This window comes from Girardinichthys multiradiatus, chromosome 12 (genome assembly GCF_021462225.1).
Source record: "Girardinichthys multiradiatus isolate DD_20200921_A chromosome 12, DD_fGirMul_XY1, whole genome shotgun sequence".
In the NCBI taxonomy this organism is placed as follows: domain Eukaryota; kingdom Metazoa; phylum Chordata; class Actinopteri; order Cyprinodontiformes; family Goodeidae; genus Girardinichthys; species Girardinichthys multiradiatus.
Window position 1 is genome coordinate 49,122,678 of NC_061805.1, and position 15,448 is coordinate 49,138,125.

At 40.0% G+C, this 15,448-nt stretch overlaps 1 protein-coding gene across 1 annotated transcript in view; it reads right to left on the reverse strand.

Moving 5' to 3' along the window:
- fras1 (Fraser extracellular matrix complex subunit 1) overlaps nt 1-15,448 on the reverse strand; it is a 379,704-nt gene that overhangs the window by 259,063 nt on the left and 105,193 nt on the right. Inside the window, exons 3-4 of the mRNA XM_047381020.1 lie at nt 12,515-12,622; nt 5,314-5,406 (exon numbers count right to left, since the gene is read on the reverse strand). Coding sequence (XP_047236976.1) covers nt 5,314-5,406; nt 12,515-12,622 — 201 coding nt within the window. The remainder of the gene's footprint in view (nt 1-5,313; nt 5,407-12,514; nt 12,623-15,448) is intronic.

Here is a 15,448-nt window from a genome sequence, read left to right on the forward strand (position 1 = left end):
CCGAGTGGTGGGTTGGTGCCTGCTCGGCGTGTTGGGGGCTCTGGGGGCATCTCCACTGGTTGGGCCTGGGCAGTCTTGATGCCAGGGGTTGCTGCAAGCCCTTGGCCACTAGAAGGACTGGGTCGTACGCTGGGCCTGTGCGGCTGAGGATGGTATTGTGGCTGGGTCGGGGGACTTGGTGCCCTATGTCTTACCCTGTGCCTCTTTGGCCTTGGGGCTACTGCCCCTGTGCTTCACAGACGACATACCTCTATGGCTGCCCTGGGGTGATGCCCTATGTACAGGGGTTGGACAATGAAACTGAAACACCTGGTTTTAGACCACAATAATTTATTAGTATGGTGTAAGTCCTTTTGCGGCCAATGCAGCATCAATTCGTCTTGGGAATGACATAAACAAGTCCTGCACAGTGGTCAGAGGGATTTTAAGCCATTCTTCTTGCAGGATAGTGGCCAGGTCACTACGTGATACTGGTGGAGGAAAACGTTTCCTGACTCGCTCCTCCAAAACACCCCAAAGTGGCTCAATCATATTTAGATCTGGTGACTGTGCAGGCCATGGGAGATGTTCAACTTCACTTTCATGTTCATCAAACCAATCTTTCACCAGTCTTGCTGTGTGTATTGGTGCATTGTCATCCTGATACACGGCACCGCCTTCAGGATACAATGTTTGAACCACTGGATGCACATGGTCCTCAAGAATGGTTCGGTAGTCCTTGGCAGTGCCCATCTAGCACAAGTATTGGGCCAAGGGAATGCCATGATATGGCAGCCCAAACCATCACTGATCCACCCCCATGCTTCACTCTGGTCATGCAGCAGTCTGGGTGGTACGCTTCTTTGGGGCTTCTCCACACCGTAACTCTCTCGGATGTGGGGAAAACAGTAAAGGTGGACTCATCAGAGAACCATACATGTTTCACATTGTCCACAGCCCAAGATTTGCGCTCCTTGCACCATTGAAACCGACATTTGGCATTGGCATGAGTGACCAAAGGTTTGGCTATAGCAGCCCGGCCGTGTATATTGACCCTGTGGAGCTCCTGACGGACAGTTCTGGTGGAAACAGGAGAGTTGAGGTGCACATTTAATTCTGCCGTGATTTGGGCAGCCGTGGTTTTATGTTTTTTGGATATAATCCGGGTTAGCACCCGAACATCCCTTTCATACAGCTTCCTCTTGCGTCCACAGTTAATCCTGTTGGATGTGGTTCGTCCTTTTTGGTGGTATGCTGACATTACCTTGATACATCACAAAGACTTGCTGTCTTGGTCACAGATGCGCCAGCAAGACGTGCACCAACAATTTATCCTCTTTTGAGTTCTGGTATGTCACCCATAATGTTGTGTGCATTTCAATATTTTGAGCAAAACTGTGCTCTTACCCTGCTAATTGAACCTTCACACTCTGCTCTTACTGGTGCAATGTGCAATCAATGAAGTCTGGCTACCAGGCTGGTCCAATTTAGCCATGAAACTTCCCACACTAAAATGACAGGTGTTTCAGTTTCATTGTCCAACCCCTGTATATTTCCCTGGGTCTGCAGCGGCCTTCGGGAGCCCAGTTCATCTGTCTTTGGTTGCTCCATGGTGCTTTGTGTTGCGGGCCTTCTAACGTTCTCGGCACTCTAACGACTGTCTCCAGATGACAAACTTGCTCACATACACCCACTCAACACAACCTTTAGCTGAAATGGCACCAAGTTTTCTGTCGGAATCTTTAACCCTACCTTAAGCCTTGTGAAAATTTCCAAGCTTTCAGATGGTGAGACATGCATTACAAACCTTATATATAATACATAATTACTGTTTACCTTATCCCATTAAGGTTTAATGTGACCAACAAACCCCTTATCACTGACATATTTCTACTTGAGGACTGAAAGTTTTTAAATAGTTTGCTGCTAAAATGAAAGTAGTGAACGAACACACATTTGAGATCATCTGAATTCTGTGTGAAAGCTACAAATACTATTAATGGATGTCTTTTGATGTCTACAAAATAGTTTAGAACACCCATCTAGGGTACATGAGCTGCGGCAGTTTAAAAATATTCACAGTCCTTCAGTGGAAATACATTAAATCCTCAAAAAAGCCATGACTTCTCAGCACAACGTCTCCCCCAGCTGCTCAGATCTGTGTGAAACGGCACTTCACCAGAGCAGCAATGCCAACAGTATCTGTAAGCCCTGCCGAGAAAAAGACTTGTATGTCTTGAGAACTTGTACTGTCCAAATTGGCTGCCAAAAAGATGAAGGACACTTGACTGAAGATAAACAAGGGAGTGATGTTTTCTGTGTGACGCGAGAGGTGGACAAGTCTCACAAAACAAGTTTTCTACCAAGACGAATGTCAGTAATGTCAGCAAATGTATTAAAATACAACTCTACATCCATTGGTAAATGAACAAAGGAGCGTTTTGTTAGGCAGTAAATTGCAGCTGAAAATAGAGAGACTTGTATATTGAAGTCTTATCTCACCAACAAAGTGGTGCATAATTGTGTTGAGGAAGAAAAATAATAAATGGCATGCCACATATTTTACCACTGAAAATGTGGAAAATATGGCATGCATTTGTATTTACTTTCATGTTTAATCCATCATTTAAACATAGAAAGAGAATGGACCAACTGCAAACCTACCAAGACATGGATGTCCACCTAAACAGACAGGCTGGGCAAGGAGAGCATTATTCAGAGGAGCAGCCAGTTGGTGCATGGTAGTAGGAGGAGCTGCAGAGATCCACAGCTCCGGTGGGACAATTCAGGAGACTCTCTTATGAATTGTCCCACCTTGTGTGCACTCCACATGGTGGCTAACAATAAGAGGGGCATAAAGAAGACATTTATGAACATAAGCCATAAGAAGACCTACAGTTTGCATAACAAACACAGCAAATATGTAGAAGAAGGTTCTCTGTGTGAAGATGAAACCAAAATAAAACATCTTTTGCCCTGCATGCAAATTCCATGTGTGGCAGAAAACTAACAATGCACAGCACCCTCAACATCATCCCCCATGGTAAGACACAGAGGCGGCTGCATCATGTTGTGGGTATATTTTTCTGCAGCAGAGACAGGTAAACTGGTCAGAGTCCAGTGGAAGACAGAGTTGAATGGAGCAATTACAGGACAATTATGGAAGAAAACCTATTGGAGGCTGCAAAAGACTTGAGAGAGGAAAGGAGGTTCACCTTTGAGCAGAAAAACTACCCTAAACATACAGCCAGAGATACAATGGGACGGTTTAGATCGAAACATAATGGTTCAGATGTAAATCCAATTAATAATCTGCGGCAAGACATAAAATCTATTGATGGATGTTTATAATTTAGGGTTTCACAAATCAATGAAATTATGTTGCATTTTCATTTACACCTTGTCATACATTCTTTTGGTAAGAAAAGACAACTTTTCATTTTACTTAAAGCCACAAAAGAATAAAGGAAAAGCAGAGTTAATGTATGTTAAAATGTGTCTACCCAGTACAATTGTCTTTTAAACTTTTAGATAAAACTCTGATCCTTATTATCTGAAAACCCATTTCAAGTAATATCTTAAACATTTTACAAAGACAAAGATTGGATTGATTAAAAGAGTCAAACTCCAAGACAGCCAAAAAGTTAATATCCAACAATATCTCATAGTGGTATTTCACAACATGTCATACCTCTTTGTTTACTCTTTTCAGGCTTCTGGGTGTCCAGCCACTGCTGCTAGCACCTAACACTAATAGAATATCCCATATTTGACACTTCAGGTCATCCCAGAAGTTTTGGATAAGGTCAAGGTCAGGCTTTGTGCGCCAGCTCAGAAAGCAATTCTTTCTCAACAGCCTTTCTACCAGGAGGTAACAAATCAGAAACTGCTGGCAAAATATTTGAACTACATCACTGTAAGTTTTAATAAAAAACTCTTAGTAAATTATTTATTTCAGAAATATACATGTAGGCTGCAAAAGTATTCACACCCCGTTAATATTTTTTTTATTTTACAGCCACAAACTTGAATATATTTTATTTGATTTTGGTGCCAGACTAACATATAGCAGTCCCTAACTGTGAAGTGAAAGGAAAGGGATAAAACGTTTCCTACATTTTTCATAAATAAAAGTCTGAAAAGTGTGGAGTGTAGCTGAATTTAACACCTCTGAGTCAACACTTTTTGAGGTGTGTCTACCAGCTTTCCATATAAAGAGACTAAAATTGATGCTCATTCTTCTTTCCATAGGCTCAAGATCAGTTGGATTTGATGGAGAGTGTCTGTGAACATTAATTTTCACCTATTACCAGATTCCCCATTGGATTTAGGTCTAGACTTCGACTGGGCCATTCGAACATCTAAATAAGCTTTGACCTTAACCATTCCAAAATATCTCAGGCTTATGGGTCACTGTCCTGCTGGAAAGTGAACCTCCACGCCAGTGTACAGTCTTCTGCAGCCTCCAAAAGGTTTTCTTCAAGAATTGTCCTTTATTTAGCTCCATTCACCTTCCCATCAACTCTGACTCTGCTTACCTCTCCCTGCTGACAAATATCCCCGCCGCTTAACAGGAATGTTTATGGCTTTCTTTCAATAATGGCTTCTTCATGCCCCACTTCTCATAAGCCACCATGACTAATTGTTCTCCTGCCAAGAGATTGCCCCACTGAAGCTCCTTCAGAGTTAATGCTCTCCTCCCCTGGCCTGTGGGTTTAGGTGGACGTCCATGTCCTGGTTGGTCTGCAGTGGGTCCATCCACTGTCCATGCCCAGATGATGGACTGATCAGAGCTCTGTGAGATGTTCAAAGCTTGGCATATTGCTCTAGAACCTAAACCTGTTTTAAAACTCTCCACAACTTTCTCCCTGACCTGTCTCCTGTGTTCCTTGGTCTTCATGATGCTGTTTGTTCATTAATGTTCTCCAACATACATCTAAGGCCAGAAACAGAACAGCTGTATTTATACTGAGATTAAACTACACACAGGTGGACTCTATTAACTCATTTGGTGTCTTCTGAAGGTAGTTGACTGGACTGGATTTTCTTTGGGGGTATCAGAGTAAAGGAGGATGAATGCAAAAGCAGGCCACATTTTTTAGATTTTTTTAAATTAAAAATATGAGAAAACAATTCATATTTTTTCTTCCAGTTCACGGTTGTGCAGAACTTTCTGCTGGTCTTTCACATAAAATTCTAATAAAATACATAAAAATGTCTGGTTGTAATGTGACTAAATGTCCAAGGGGAGTTCATACTTTCATGGGGCATGGTGTAAATGGGTTAAAGGCTTGGAGAAAAGGAAAGAAAAAGCATTACTTTTGAGTTACTTACCCCATAAGTAACTCCTTCATACTGGCAAGTGTCCTGGGGTGAGGAGACACACTCGGGACAGCATTTGTTGGCAGAAATCCTCAAAAATGCCCCCTTTAGGAAAACACATGCATGAATACATGCTGAACTTGACCAAAACACACACACAAAAACCCAGTCAGAAAGGGAAAATAAATAACTGTCACGAATACAAAACATATCAAATTCAGCACATTTATTTCCATAGTTATTAACTGCCAAGAGGTCCTGGCAGTAATGAATATATAAAAACTTTATCAGATACACAACATGTTCAGGCGTACAACACATATTACAATCCAGGCTTTTTTTGCCGCTCTGCTTTCACACGGTAATTGAGGGCAGATGTGTGGCAGAAATCAAATGAGAAAGCAGCAACAGCCAGGGCTTGGTAGTTTGGGTGTTAGTTATCTGAATAAAAATGGTAAGGGGTGGAAAAGTAATAGGGAAGAATACAATTTCTGAAAGGTGAGAAAAAACATCCCCACGGAGCTTCAGCAGCTGTATAGTGTTAATTGAAAAGGTGGGGGGGGCTTTAGATGGAGTACAGCAGAAGGCAAGTTGGTTCTGAACAAGCAGTACAATTAAAATCTACTGCATGAATGTGGCGCTGTAGGTAATACAGGTCCTTCTCAAAATATTAGCATATTGTGATAAAGTTCATTATTTTCCATAATGTCATGATGAAAATGTAACATTCATATATTTTAGATTCATTGCACACTAACTGAAATATTTCAGGTCTTTTATTGTCTTAATACGGATGATTTTGGCATACAGCTCATGAAAACCCAAAATTCCTATCTCACAAAATTAGCATATCATTAAAAGGGTCTCTAAACGAGCTATGAACCTAATCATCTGAATCAACGAGTTAACTCTAAACACCTGCAAAAGATTCCTGAGGCCTTTAAAACTCCCAGCCTGGTTCATCACTCAAAACCCCAATCATGGGTAAGACTGCCGACCTGACTGCTGTCCAGAAGGCCACTATTGACACCCTCAAGCAAGAGGGTAAGACACAGAAAGACATTTCTGAACGAATAGGCTGTTCCCAGAGTGCTGTATCAAGGCACCTCAGTGGGAAGTCTGTGGGAAGGAAAAAGTGTGGCAGAAAACGCTGCACAACGAGAAGAGGTGACCGGACCCTGAGGAAGATTGTGGAGAAGGGCCGATTCCAGACCTTGGGGGACCTGCGGAAGCAGTGGACTGAGTCTGGAGTAGAAACATCCAGAGCCACCGTGCACAGGCGTGTGCAGGAAATGGGCTACAGGTGCCGCATTCCCCAGGTCAAGCCACTTTTGAACCAGAAACAGCAGCAGAAGCGCCTGACCTGGGCTACAGAGAAGCAGCACTGGACTGTTGCTCAGTGGTCCAAAGTACTTTTTTCGGATGAAAGCAAATTCTGCATGTCATTCGGAAATCAAGGTGCCAGAGTCTGGAGGAAGACTGGGGAGAAGGAAATGCCAAAATGCCAGAAGTCCAGTGTCAAGTACCCACAGTCAGTGATGGTCTGGGGTGCCGTGTCAGCTGCTGGTGTTGGTCCACTGTGTTTTATCAAGGGCAGGGTCAATGCAGCTAGCTATCAGGAGATTTTGGAGCACTTCATGCTTCCATCTGTTGAAAAGCTTTATGGAGATGAAGATTTCATTTTTCAGCACGACCTGGCACCTGCTCACAGTGCCAAAACCACTGGTAAATGGTTTACTGACCATGGTATCACTGTGCTCAATTGGCCTGCCAACTCTCCTGACCTGAACCCCATAGAGAATCTGTGGGATATTGTGAAGAGAACGTTGAGAGACTCAAGACCCAACACTCTGGATGAGCTAAAGGCCGCTATCGAAGCATCCTGGGCCTCCATAAGACCTCAGCAGTGCCACAGGCTGATTGCCTCCATGCCACGCCGCATTGAAGCAGTCATTTCTGCAAAAGGATTCCCGACCAAGTATTGAGTGCATAACTGTACATGATTATTTGAAGGTTGACGTTTTTTGTATTAAAAACACTTTTCTTTTATTGGTCGGATGAAATATGCTAATTTTGTGAGATAGGAATTTTGGGTTTTCATGAGCTGTATGCCAAAATCATCCGTATTAAGACAATAAAAGACCTGAAATATTTCAGTTAGTGTGCAATGAATCTAAAATATATGAATGTTAAATTTTCATCATTACATTATGGAAAATAATGAACTTTATCACAATATGCTAATATTTTGAGAAGGACCTGTAGGTCAGTGCTAAAATGTGCCTCACAGCTCAGCCTTCATCATCTCATAGCACCTGTTTCATTGTTATATCTATATTTATTCTATTACATCAGCCTTTAGTCATTAGTAAATTATGAAGCCTAAAGTAAATTAAACTTTGTCATATTTTTCATATTAACTAACTAACTACAGATGCACCGTTCGGCCTTTTAATGGCCAATAGCGATTTTCTTTGAGGGTTTACTTCCTGAATCAGGTTTCTTATAAAAACACATACACATATTGCAATTGCACTAGTATATGTCCCTGAACTCTGTCTGATTATCAATAACCTAAAAGACAAATATCCTATTTTTGAGCCATAAAGTCTTGAAAGTACCAAGCACGAAAGATGATTCCCAGCCCTTTCATTTGTTTTTAAAATCAGATAAGTAATTTAAAATTACTTTCTGATAGAACAAAATGCCTCTTAAGAACAGGAAGTAAGAGGCACAATATACCTGGATTAACAAAAATCTTTTTTTAAACTGGAAAATGTCAAATGTGGCCGCTTATTGGTGACAGAAAATGGATGGAGTCAACACTTTACTACAAAGACCATGTATGAAGGACATGTGGGTGAGCTCTGAGGAAGAACAACAAAAAATTGTATCAAAAACAGTCTGTGTTGGAAACACTTTTTGCCCCTGGATTATGAAACAGCAGGACTCTTAGATTTTAGAAGGAACAACCCAAACCTGAAGGAGGAGGACATAAGGAGGACATATAGCTTGAACAGGGAATCAACAGCCAGACCACTGAGGTGACTATGGGTGCTGTTTGTGAGCATAATGTCTATCAGGAACAAAACGCTTTTCTTTACAGTTTTTTCACTATTTATGTGTACTCTGTCAGTAAAAATGTCTGATGAACTGAACAGGTTTGGTTAAATCAACAACCACTCACCACAAACATTGCCCCTACAGTTCCTTAGCTTTAGATGTGACTCAATTTTTCCCTCAGTGTCTGAGCCAAAGGAAGGAGAGAGTCTTTTACTGTAGCTACCATTTGAGTGTATACCCCAGCATTTGAACTTCCCTTCCATTTATCTCACATGTAGGTTTACATAGATATGACTTTGTGGGGCAAAAACAAAATAGTTGAGAGAAAGTAGTCCCAACTGTAGTTTTTAAAGGGGAGCGGCAAACTGACGTCTGAATAAAATTTCCACAGCTATTTCACTAAATCTAAACCTTCATTAGTAAAATACAGACTGGTTATGTGGAGATAAGTCAGACATTCACTGTGTTGCTTGCTAATACAACATAGGCTAATACATGTCTGTGCACATCAGAGAAACAATGCTGGATATCTTTATTATATACAGTCATTTACCACTGTGAGGAACAACAGCCAAACTGAGCTCACATACAGCACAATTTAAATCACTCCAACAGGGTGCCAATTTGTTAGATCTTCAAGCCAATGCTTCGAGACAACATTTCTCTAGACTTCCTCTTCCTCACTTCAGTTTGCAAACACAAAATTTGTCTTGAGCAGCCCTTATGCAATGTGCTAATGCCTGAGATTGGTGTTCCACATTTAACAGCATCAACCCTTGATAACTTTTTTGGCATTCTTGGCTGACTTGTGCTTACTTTTTAATGCTTTTTATATAGATTTTGGCCATGGAAATTAATATAATTCTCATAAGCTACAAGCCTAATGTGTCTTTCAAAAGGAAGTTATTTAACAAACATACGTTCTGTTGATGGGTTTTGCAAGTAATGCAAAACCCATCAACATAATTTGCTTCATATGGAAGTCAGTGTGTGAATTCTGCCATTTCTGCTTGCACCAGAGCACTTCTTGCGACATGGGAACATCAGGCCATGAGCCACCCAGTATCATCCAAACCTACATTGAGATTTCTATCAAACTCCATGCTGGTAATGCTGTCTGAAGCATCGATGAGCCAATCCTGTGTCTCTCAGGGTCTTCACTAACATTTTTGTCAGGTGCTCCAAAAACTGCCTGATAATACAATGACTCAACTTTTGATGCCCTCTGGTGTTTTTTTTACCAGCAGCAGCTGGTACCCAATTATGGTCTGCATGTGGACCATATTCCATCTATATATGACCAATCGTTCAGGGTGCTTAACCTGCTTAACCTGGTTCTCAACTGCTTTTGTCACTAAATTTACTTAATTTGTTCTATGTGTTCAGGATTTACCGAGTGTTCAAAGGAGCACATATGGGACCCACCTAGAGCTGTGCCAAATGGACAAAATATATATTATTATTATTATTAATATTATTATTATTAATTTTGTTGGAAATGTCTTGATCTGTTCCATTTTACCAAACATGCAGCTTGAAATGACTGTTAAGCCAGCACTAAACAATCTAAAAATTCACTACAGAAAGGTCAGTTTGGCAGAAAGATAGAAAAAGAAGGTAAACGTGAGATCAAACATACAGGAAGAGGATTTTAAAAGAAAGGCATTTGTTCTGACCCTTGCAGATGATTAAATCTCAAGTGTTTTATCAGTTTAGGTGACAGGGAGTCAGATTTTAAAAGCTTTCTTAATGGTGGGAGTACATGGGTTGCTGAGGATGACTAATTTTTAATTAACGCTGGGTTGCCAGCTGGCAGAGTGGAATTCATCAGTTTTTGATTGTTGCCTTAACTCAGTGTGGTTATCATATCCAAAGTTATCAGTGCAGGCTTCATGTTTAAAATTCCATTTAGGGAGAGGCATGTGTCAGAAAACAGGGAATAGATTTAGGACTAAAAATGTTCGATAGAAGGTGTAACCTGCAGACAATTCTGCACAAAATGCTTCATGTAGAGAAAGGACATTTAAAACATAGATAGGCAATCCTTGCAAACTTTTGAGATCAAAAACTTTTACTCTTAGATTTCTCAAAATATAACATTTTCATCTGTGATTTTAGTTTTTACTTCTGAAATGGTCAGTGTTTTTATTACAGATGTATATTAAATAATAATCATGTCCAAAACCCCTAAACCACCAATTATTTTGCTACATATTGACCAGTAGTCTTGTCAACAGCTCATCAGGGGTTTAAAAGGTCTCTCCACATTTACTTTGGACTTTTGCTGCTTCCTTTTATCAAGTGTACTCTAGTCTAGTCCAGGGGTTCTCAACCTGCGGCTCTGGAGCCATGTGTGGCCATCAACAGTGGCTCTTCATAACTTGTTAAAATGTTACAGACCGGAGAAATATACTTAAATATAAAGATAAAAAAAGTTCTAGCATGTTTTCTTTGTTTTTAATCTGCATAGAATTTCCTCAACAGAATAGTACTAATTATACAAGAAAAGTATTATATTTTTCTTTGTTCTAAAATTACATACAAATATCAAGTTTTTTACATGTAACTATAAAACATAAACAATTTATATAGTAGGTGTTCAAATTTTATTTATGAAGAATGAAGGCAAAAAAATGCTCTTTGGATTGTAAAGGTTGTGTCGTGGTGCGACATTTTGGACTTTGTTGTGGTTTTGTGTTTTGTTTACTTTGGTCTAGATGTTTCTATTATTGGGTTTTGTATCATGTTTATTAGTCCTTTTGCTTCCTGTTAGTTTTGTTCCCTTTACCGCCTCCTAGTGTTTGATGATTTCTCTCCCCTCGCTCTTAGTTCCATTAGTGGTTGCTTTCTTATTAATTGGTATGGTTTTCTAATGATTATTATTATAGTTCTCTGGTTTCCTTGGATTCTCTAGTTTAGTTTATCATTTAGTATCTCTGTGTTTATTTATGGTTAGGTATTTTTGCACTCTTCTAGTTTATTAGTCTTCTTTCCTCTGCTTGTCATTAGTTTCCCCTTCAGTTATTATTTTCTCTGTATTAGTTCCCTTTTTTATTGTAGTCCTTTCTAGCTTAGTTCCTCAAGTTAATTTCTATTCTTCCAGTCCCTCCTGATAGGTTAGCTTTGGTTATTGTTTACATCTTGGTTTGTATTTATTCTAGTCCCCATGTTCTCTGTTTTTTTCCAGTCAGTTCAGTCAGTGTGGTTTTAGGTTTGTTTATGTTGTAATCCGGTTCGCTTTATGGGTTCCTTGTTTGTTCTTAGGTTGCTCAGATCTTAGCTTATGGTGTTTCTTATGTTCCCTCTAGTTTCTCCGTTCATGATTATTCTTGACTCTCATGCTTCATTTGTTTATTTTGTTTATAGCTTCGTTTCGGTATTGTTTATTAGACACTTCGCCCATGCTTTAGTTTTTGTATTTGTTTCACCTGTTCCTTCTGCCTCCCTGCTTCGTTGTCACACCTGTTCTTAGTTCCTCTGATTACCTACCTTTGTCTCCCTCAGTATATTAGTTGATTTTGTTTCATTGTGTGTCACTGGTTCCTCCCGTTCACAACCCCGTTCGCTACTCTCGACTATGTTCAGAGTTTTCCATGTTCCTGCAGAGTCAACTTTTGTAAGTTTTGGTTTTCGACTATGTTTGTACCTGCAGTGTTCTTTGCTTCGTTTCTTTGAGAAGAACCTTTGGAATTAAAGCTTATGCTTTTCTACAACATGCTGCTGCCTAGCTCTTGTCTGCTCTTTGGTCAACCTAAACCTCAGAACGCGACAGGTTGCTGACCCATGATCTCGTCCTTTAACCAAGCCATGACCGAATATTGCAAGTTTTTCCTGAACATAGGAATAAAGTGGACTGGTGAAGTACAAAAGAATAAAAAGAAACTCTCTCCAGCGGGTGAAGAGCATCTGAAAGTCTTGACTTCCAGCAAAGACCTGACAAAAGACCTTCAAAAGGAATGTGAGTAAAAAAACAATCATAGCACAAAGAAAAGCTTTAAAGGACTCCCAGAAAGTCTGGACAACCACTTCAAAATATTAGGGTCTGTATGCAAGCATGGCATGACTGAAGACTTTTGGACAGTACGTCAGGCCCATGCGTTGATCATAACACATCCAACACTGGGAAAGTACGTCCGTTTGGAGTCCTTACCCTTTGGAAGTCGCACTGGGGGTTTGGGCAGGAGATGGGCCTGCAGATGGCTACGTCGCTGTAGCAGGTACACTCCTGACACGACTGGGGCCGCCATGATGTGTTGTTCTGTGGAGACAAAGTTGAAAACAAAGTTTAAACATCACAGACTAATTACCAGATGTGAAGGCAAGCTTTTTGTTTTGCTTTAAAATGATGCTCAAGATGAAGGTTGCAGCAAGGACAATTCATGTGAAACGCTTTTGTCAGCAATAATATTTTTAATGAGGCTATTGAGAAAGCTTTACAATATATTGCAAATATATCATCATGCAATATCAGTGTATGCAATATTCAAATCGTATAGGACTGTCTGGAGTGCAATAATCATTGGAATATATATTCCAAGTGTTATGAACTTGCATTTTTTATGCTAATGTAATATTTATCTAGTTGGACAGATTCTCAGGGCAGCAGATGCTCACATTGTACTCTAATGTCATCACCCTAAAGGTCACAGAGTGATGGAAGCACAGATGAGAAAGAGAGGAAAGATGAAAATTGGCACAAATTGCACCTGATATCGTCATCCCAATATTTACAAATATTATAAGATTTTCTGATGTCTTGCAGCCCTAGTTGACATCAGAAGTCAGTGAAGATCCAAGTAATTCATGCATACAAACATATCCAAACAAATACATTCATAATAAAGTAATGTGTTATAAAGTGGAATGCATTGGGAATATATTCTAATCATTTGATAAATTTGACTGCAAGGAAAGCTAAGAAACCCCCTGAAATCTGTCAGTGTTTAGAAAGCAGTCGTGTTTCCTATTGATGAGAGATTAATATTGGCTGGTTGAAAGTCCTAAATGATGGCATATAAAAAGCTTTCTCATTTCTAAAGTATAGCACATTAATCACTTCAGGATGGGCAAAACCAAATAGCTCTCTCAGGACTTTTGCAACATTATTGCTGCAAAACATACTGATAGCATTGATTACATATGTACTTCTAAACCTCTGAATGTTCCAGTGAGCCGCTGGGGTCGTAATCTGAAATGGAAAGAACACAATAACCCCTTGAACCAGTCACAACCTGATGACCTCACAAAGTATCGAACAGAGTTTTCTAAAGCATCATAAGATGAGCTCTCCAAGACCCAAGGAACACTCACATAGAGCTTCAGGAGGATCTGGAATTAGCAGGTTACAACTATTCCATGAAAAAAAAAAAAAAAACTCAATCTCCATGGTTTCTATGCTCACTAACTGCACAAGACTCCACTGCTGAAGAAAAAGCATGGTTAAGCTTATTTAAAGTTTGCAGCAGAACATTTGGACAAGCCAGTGACATACTTGGAAAATACAGCCTGGATTGAAGATACCAACATTTATCTCTTTCCACATCATTGCATGCACAGTATTTGGAGAAAAAACTACACTGCATTTGATTGTTGCAAAACAAACAACATGCTATTGGTTGCAGACATATTTAAGAAATTTTAAATGTTCTAGTGTGCATTGTTAGGGCCATAATCTGGAAGTGGAAAAACATAATTTCACTATAAACCAACAACAACCAGCTGCCCCACGCAAGATTTCTGACAGATAAGTCAAAATAATAAACAGAAGAGTTGCTCAAGAGCTAAAGAGCATACACACAGAGCTTCAGACAGACCTGGAAACAGCATGTACAGGTTGTCCACCACAATGGCCACCATGCTCAGTCAATATGGAAGACTCCAGTGCTGAATAAAAAATATGCTGAGGCTGATTTAAAGTTTCCTGCACATTCAGACAAGCTAGAGAAGTACTGGGAGAACACAGCCTGGTCAGATGAGATTAAAATTAAGCTCTTTGGGTATACTGGCACTCAATGTTTGGAAGAGAAATGGCACTGCACCTTACCTCTAAAACACCATGCCAACAGTGATGTTTGGAGGAAGGAGCATAATGATGTGGGCTGTACAGCACCATCTTAACGGGTGTGATTGAATGAAGTATAAGCTGAAAAGGTTAAATAAGACTATGATCGTACACCCATCTGAAATCCAATTTAATGGATATAACTAAAGATCTGGAGGTTTAGAAGAAGCCTCCAGAACCTTAGAGATTTGAAGATGTGTGTAAAGGAACAAGGAATCTATACCTGAGCAAGATATGTGACTAGTTTCTCTGAAGAGGCAACATCTTGAAGCTGTCATTCCACCAATAAATGCTTTTCTGCTAAATATTTACTACATTTTAGTAACTGTTCAATATCTGTCTTGCCATTCCTCTTCATTATTTATAGGTTCATTTGTTTTAATTCCGTTGTAGCTGTGATTACTTGGGTTGCTACCGACATCTGGTGTGAATTTCATGTCAACGAGTCTCCTAGAGATACATTTACATGTCTGGCAGGCCAGATTAAATCACCGCTGAAATGCAATCGACGGCCACACAGAATTATTCTAGAGACTGCAAATCTGCACTTTGGACACCCACAACTTAAAGGTATGGTACCAACTTACGATTCTCTAAACTTAAGCAGCAAAACACTGATGATTCCTGCTGCAAGCTGAGTAAAAACTGCTTTAGTGCTCTTGAAGAGCCTTAAGCATCACAGCCAATCAGACACAGACGTATGTAGATATCTGTTTTGCCTGCTGGATGCTCACTTTAACATGCCTGCTGGTTGCCAATAGCTCATACCACCTGGCTGACAATGTCTTATGAGTAGCTTAAAGCCAAAGCTAAATCAATATTCCAGTGCTCGCATATGCAGGAATATGTCATCATACACACCATGAATCTGATTCAGATGAATGATTAATGTCCCACTCATGACGTGAATGTTCGGGGCTTTATACAGTTTGACCTTCGTGTCCGGGAAGAGATCATCCAATGAGAAGGCTTTGCTCCACACGAGACGACCACTAAAGCTGATCTTTTAAAGGATGTATATCT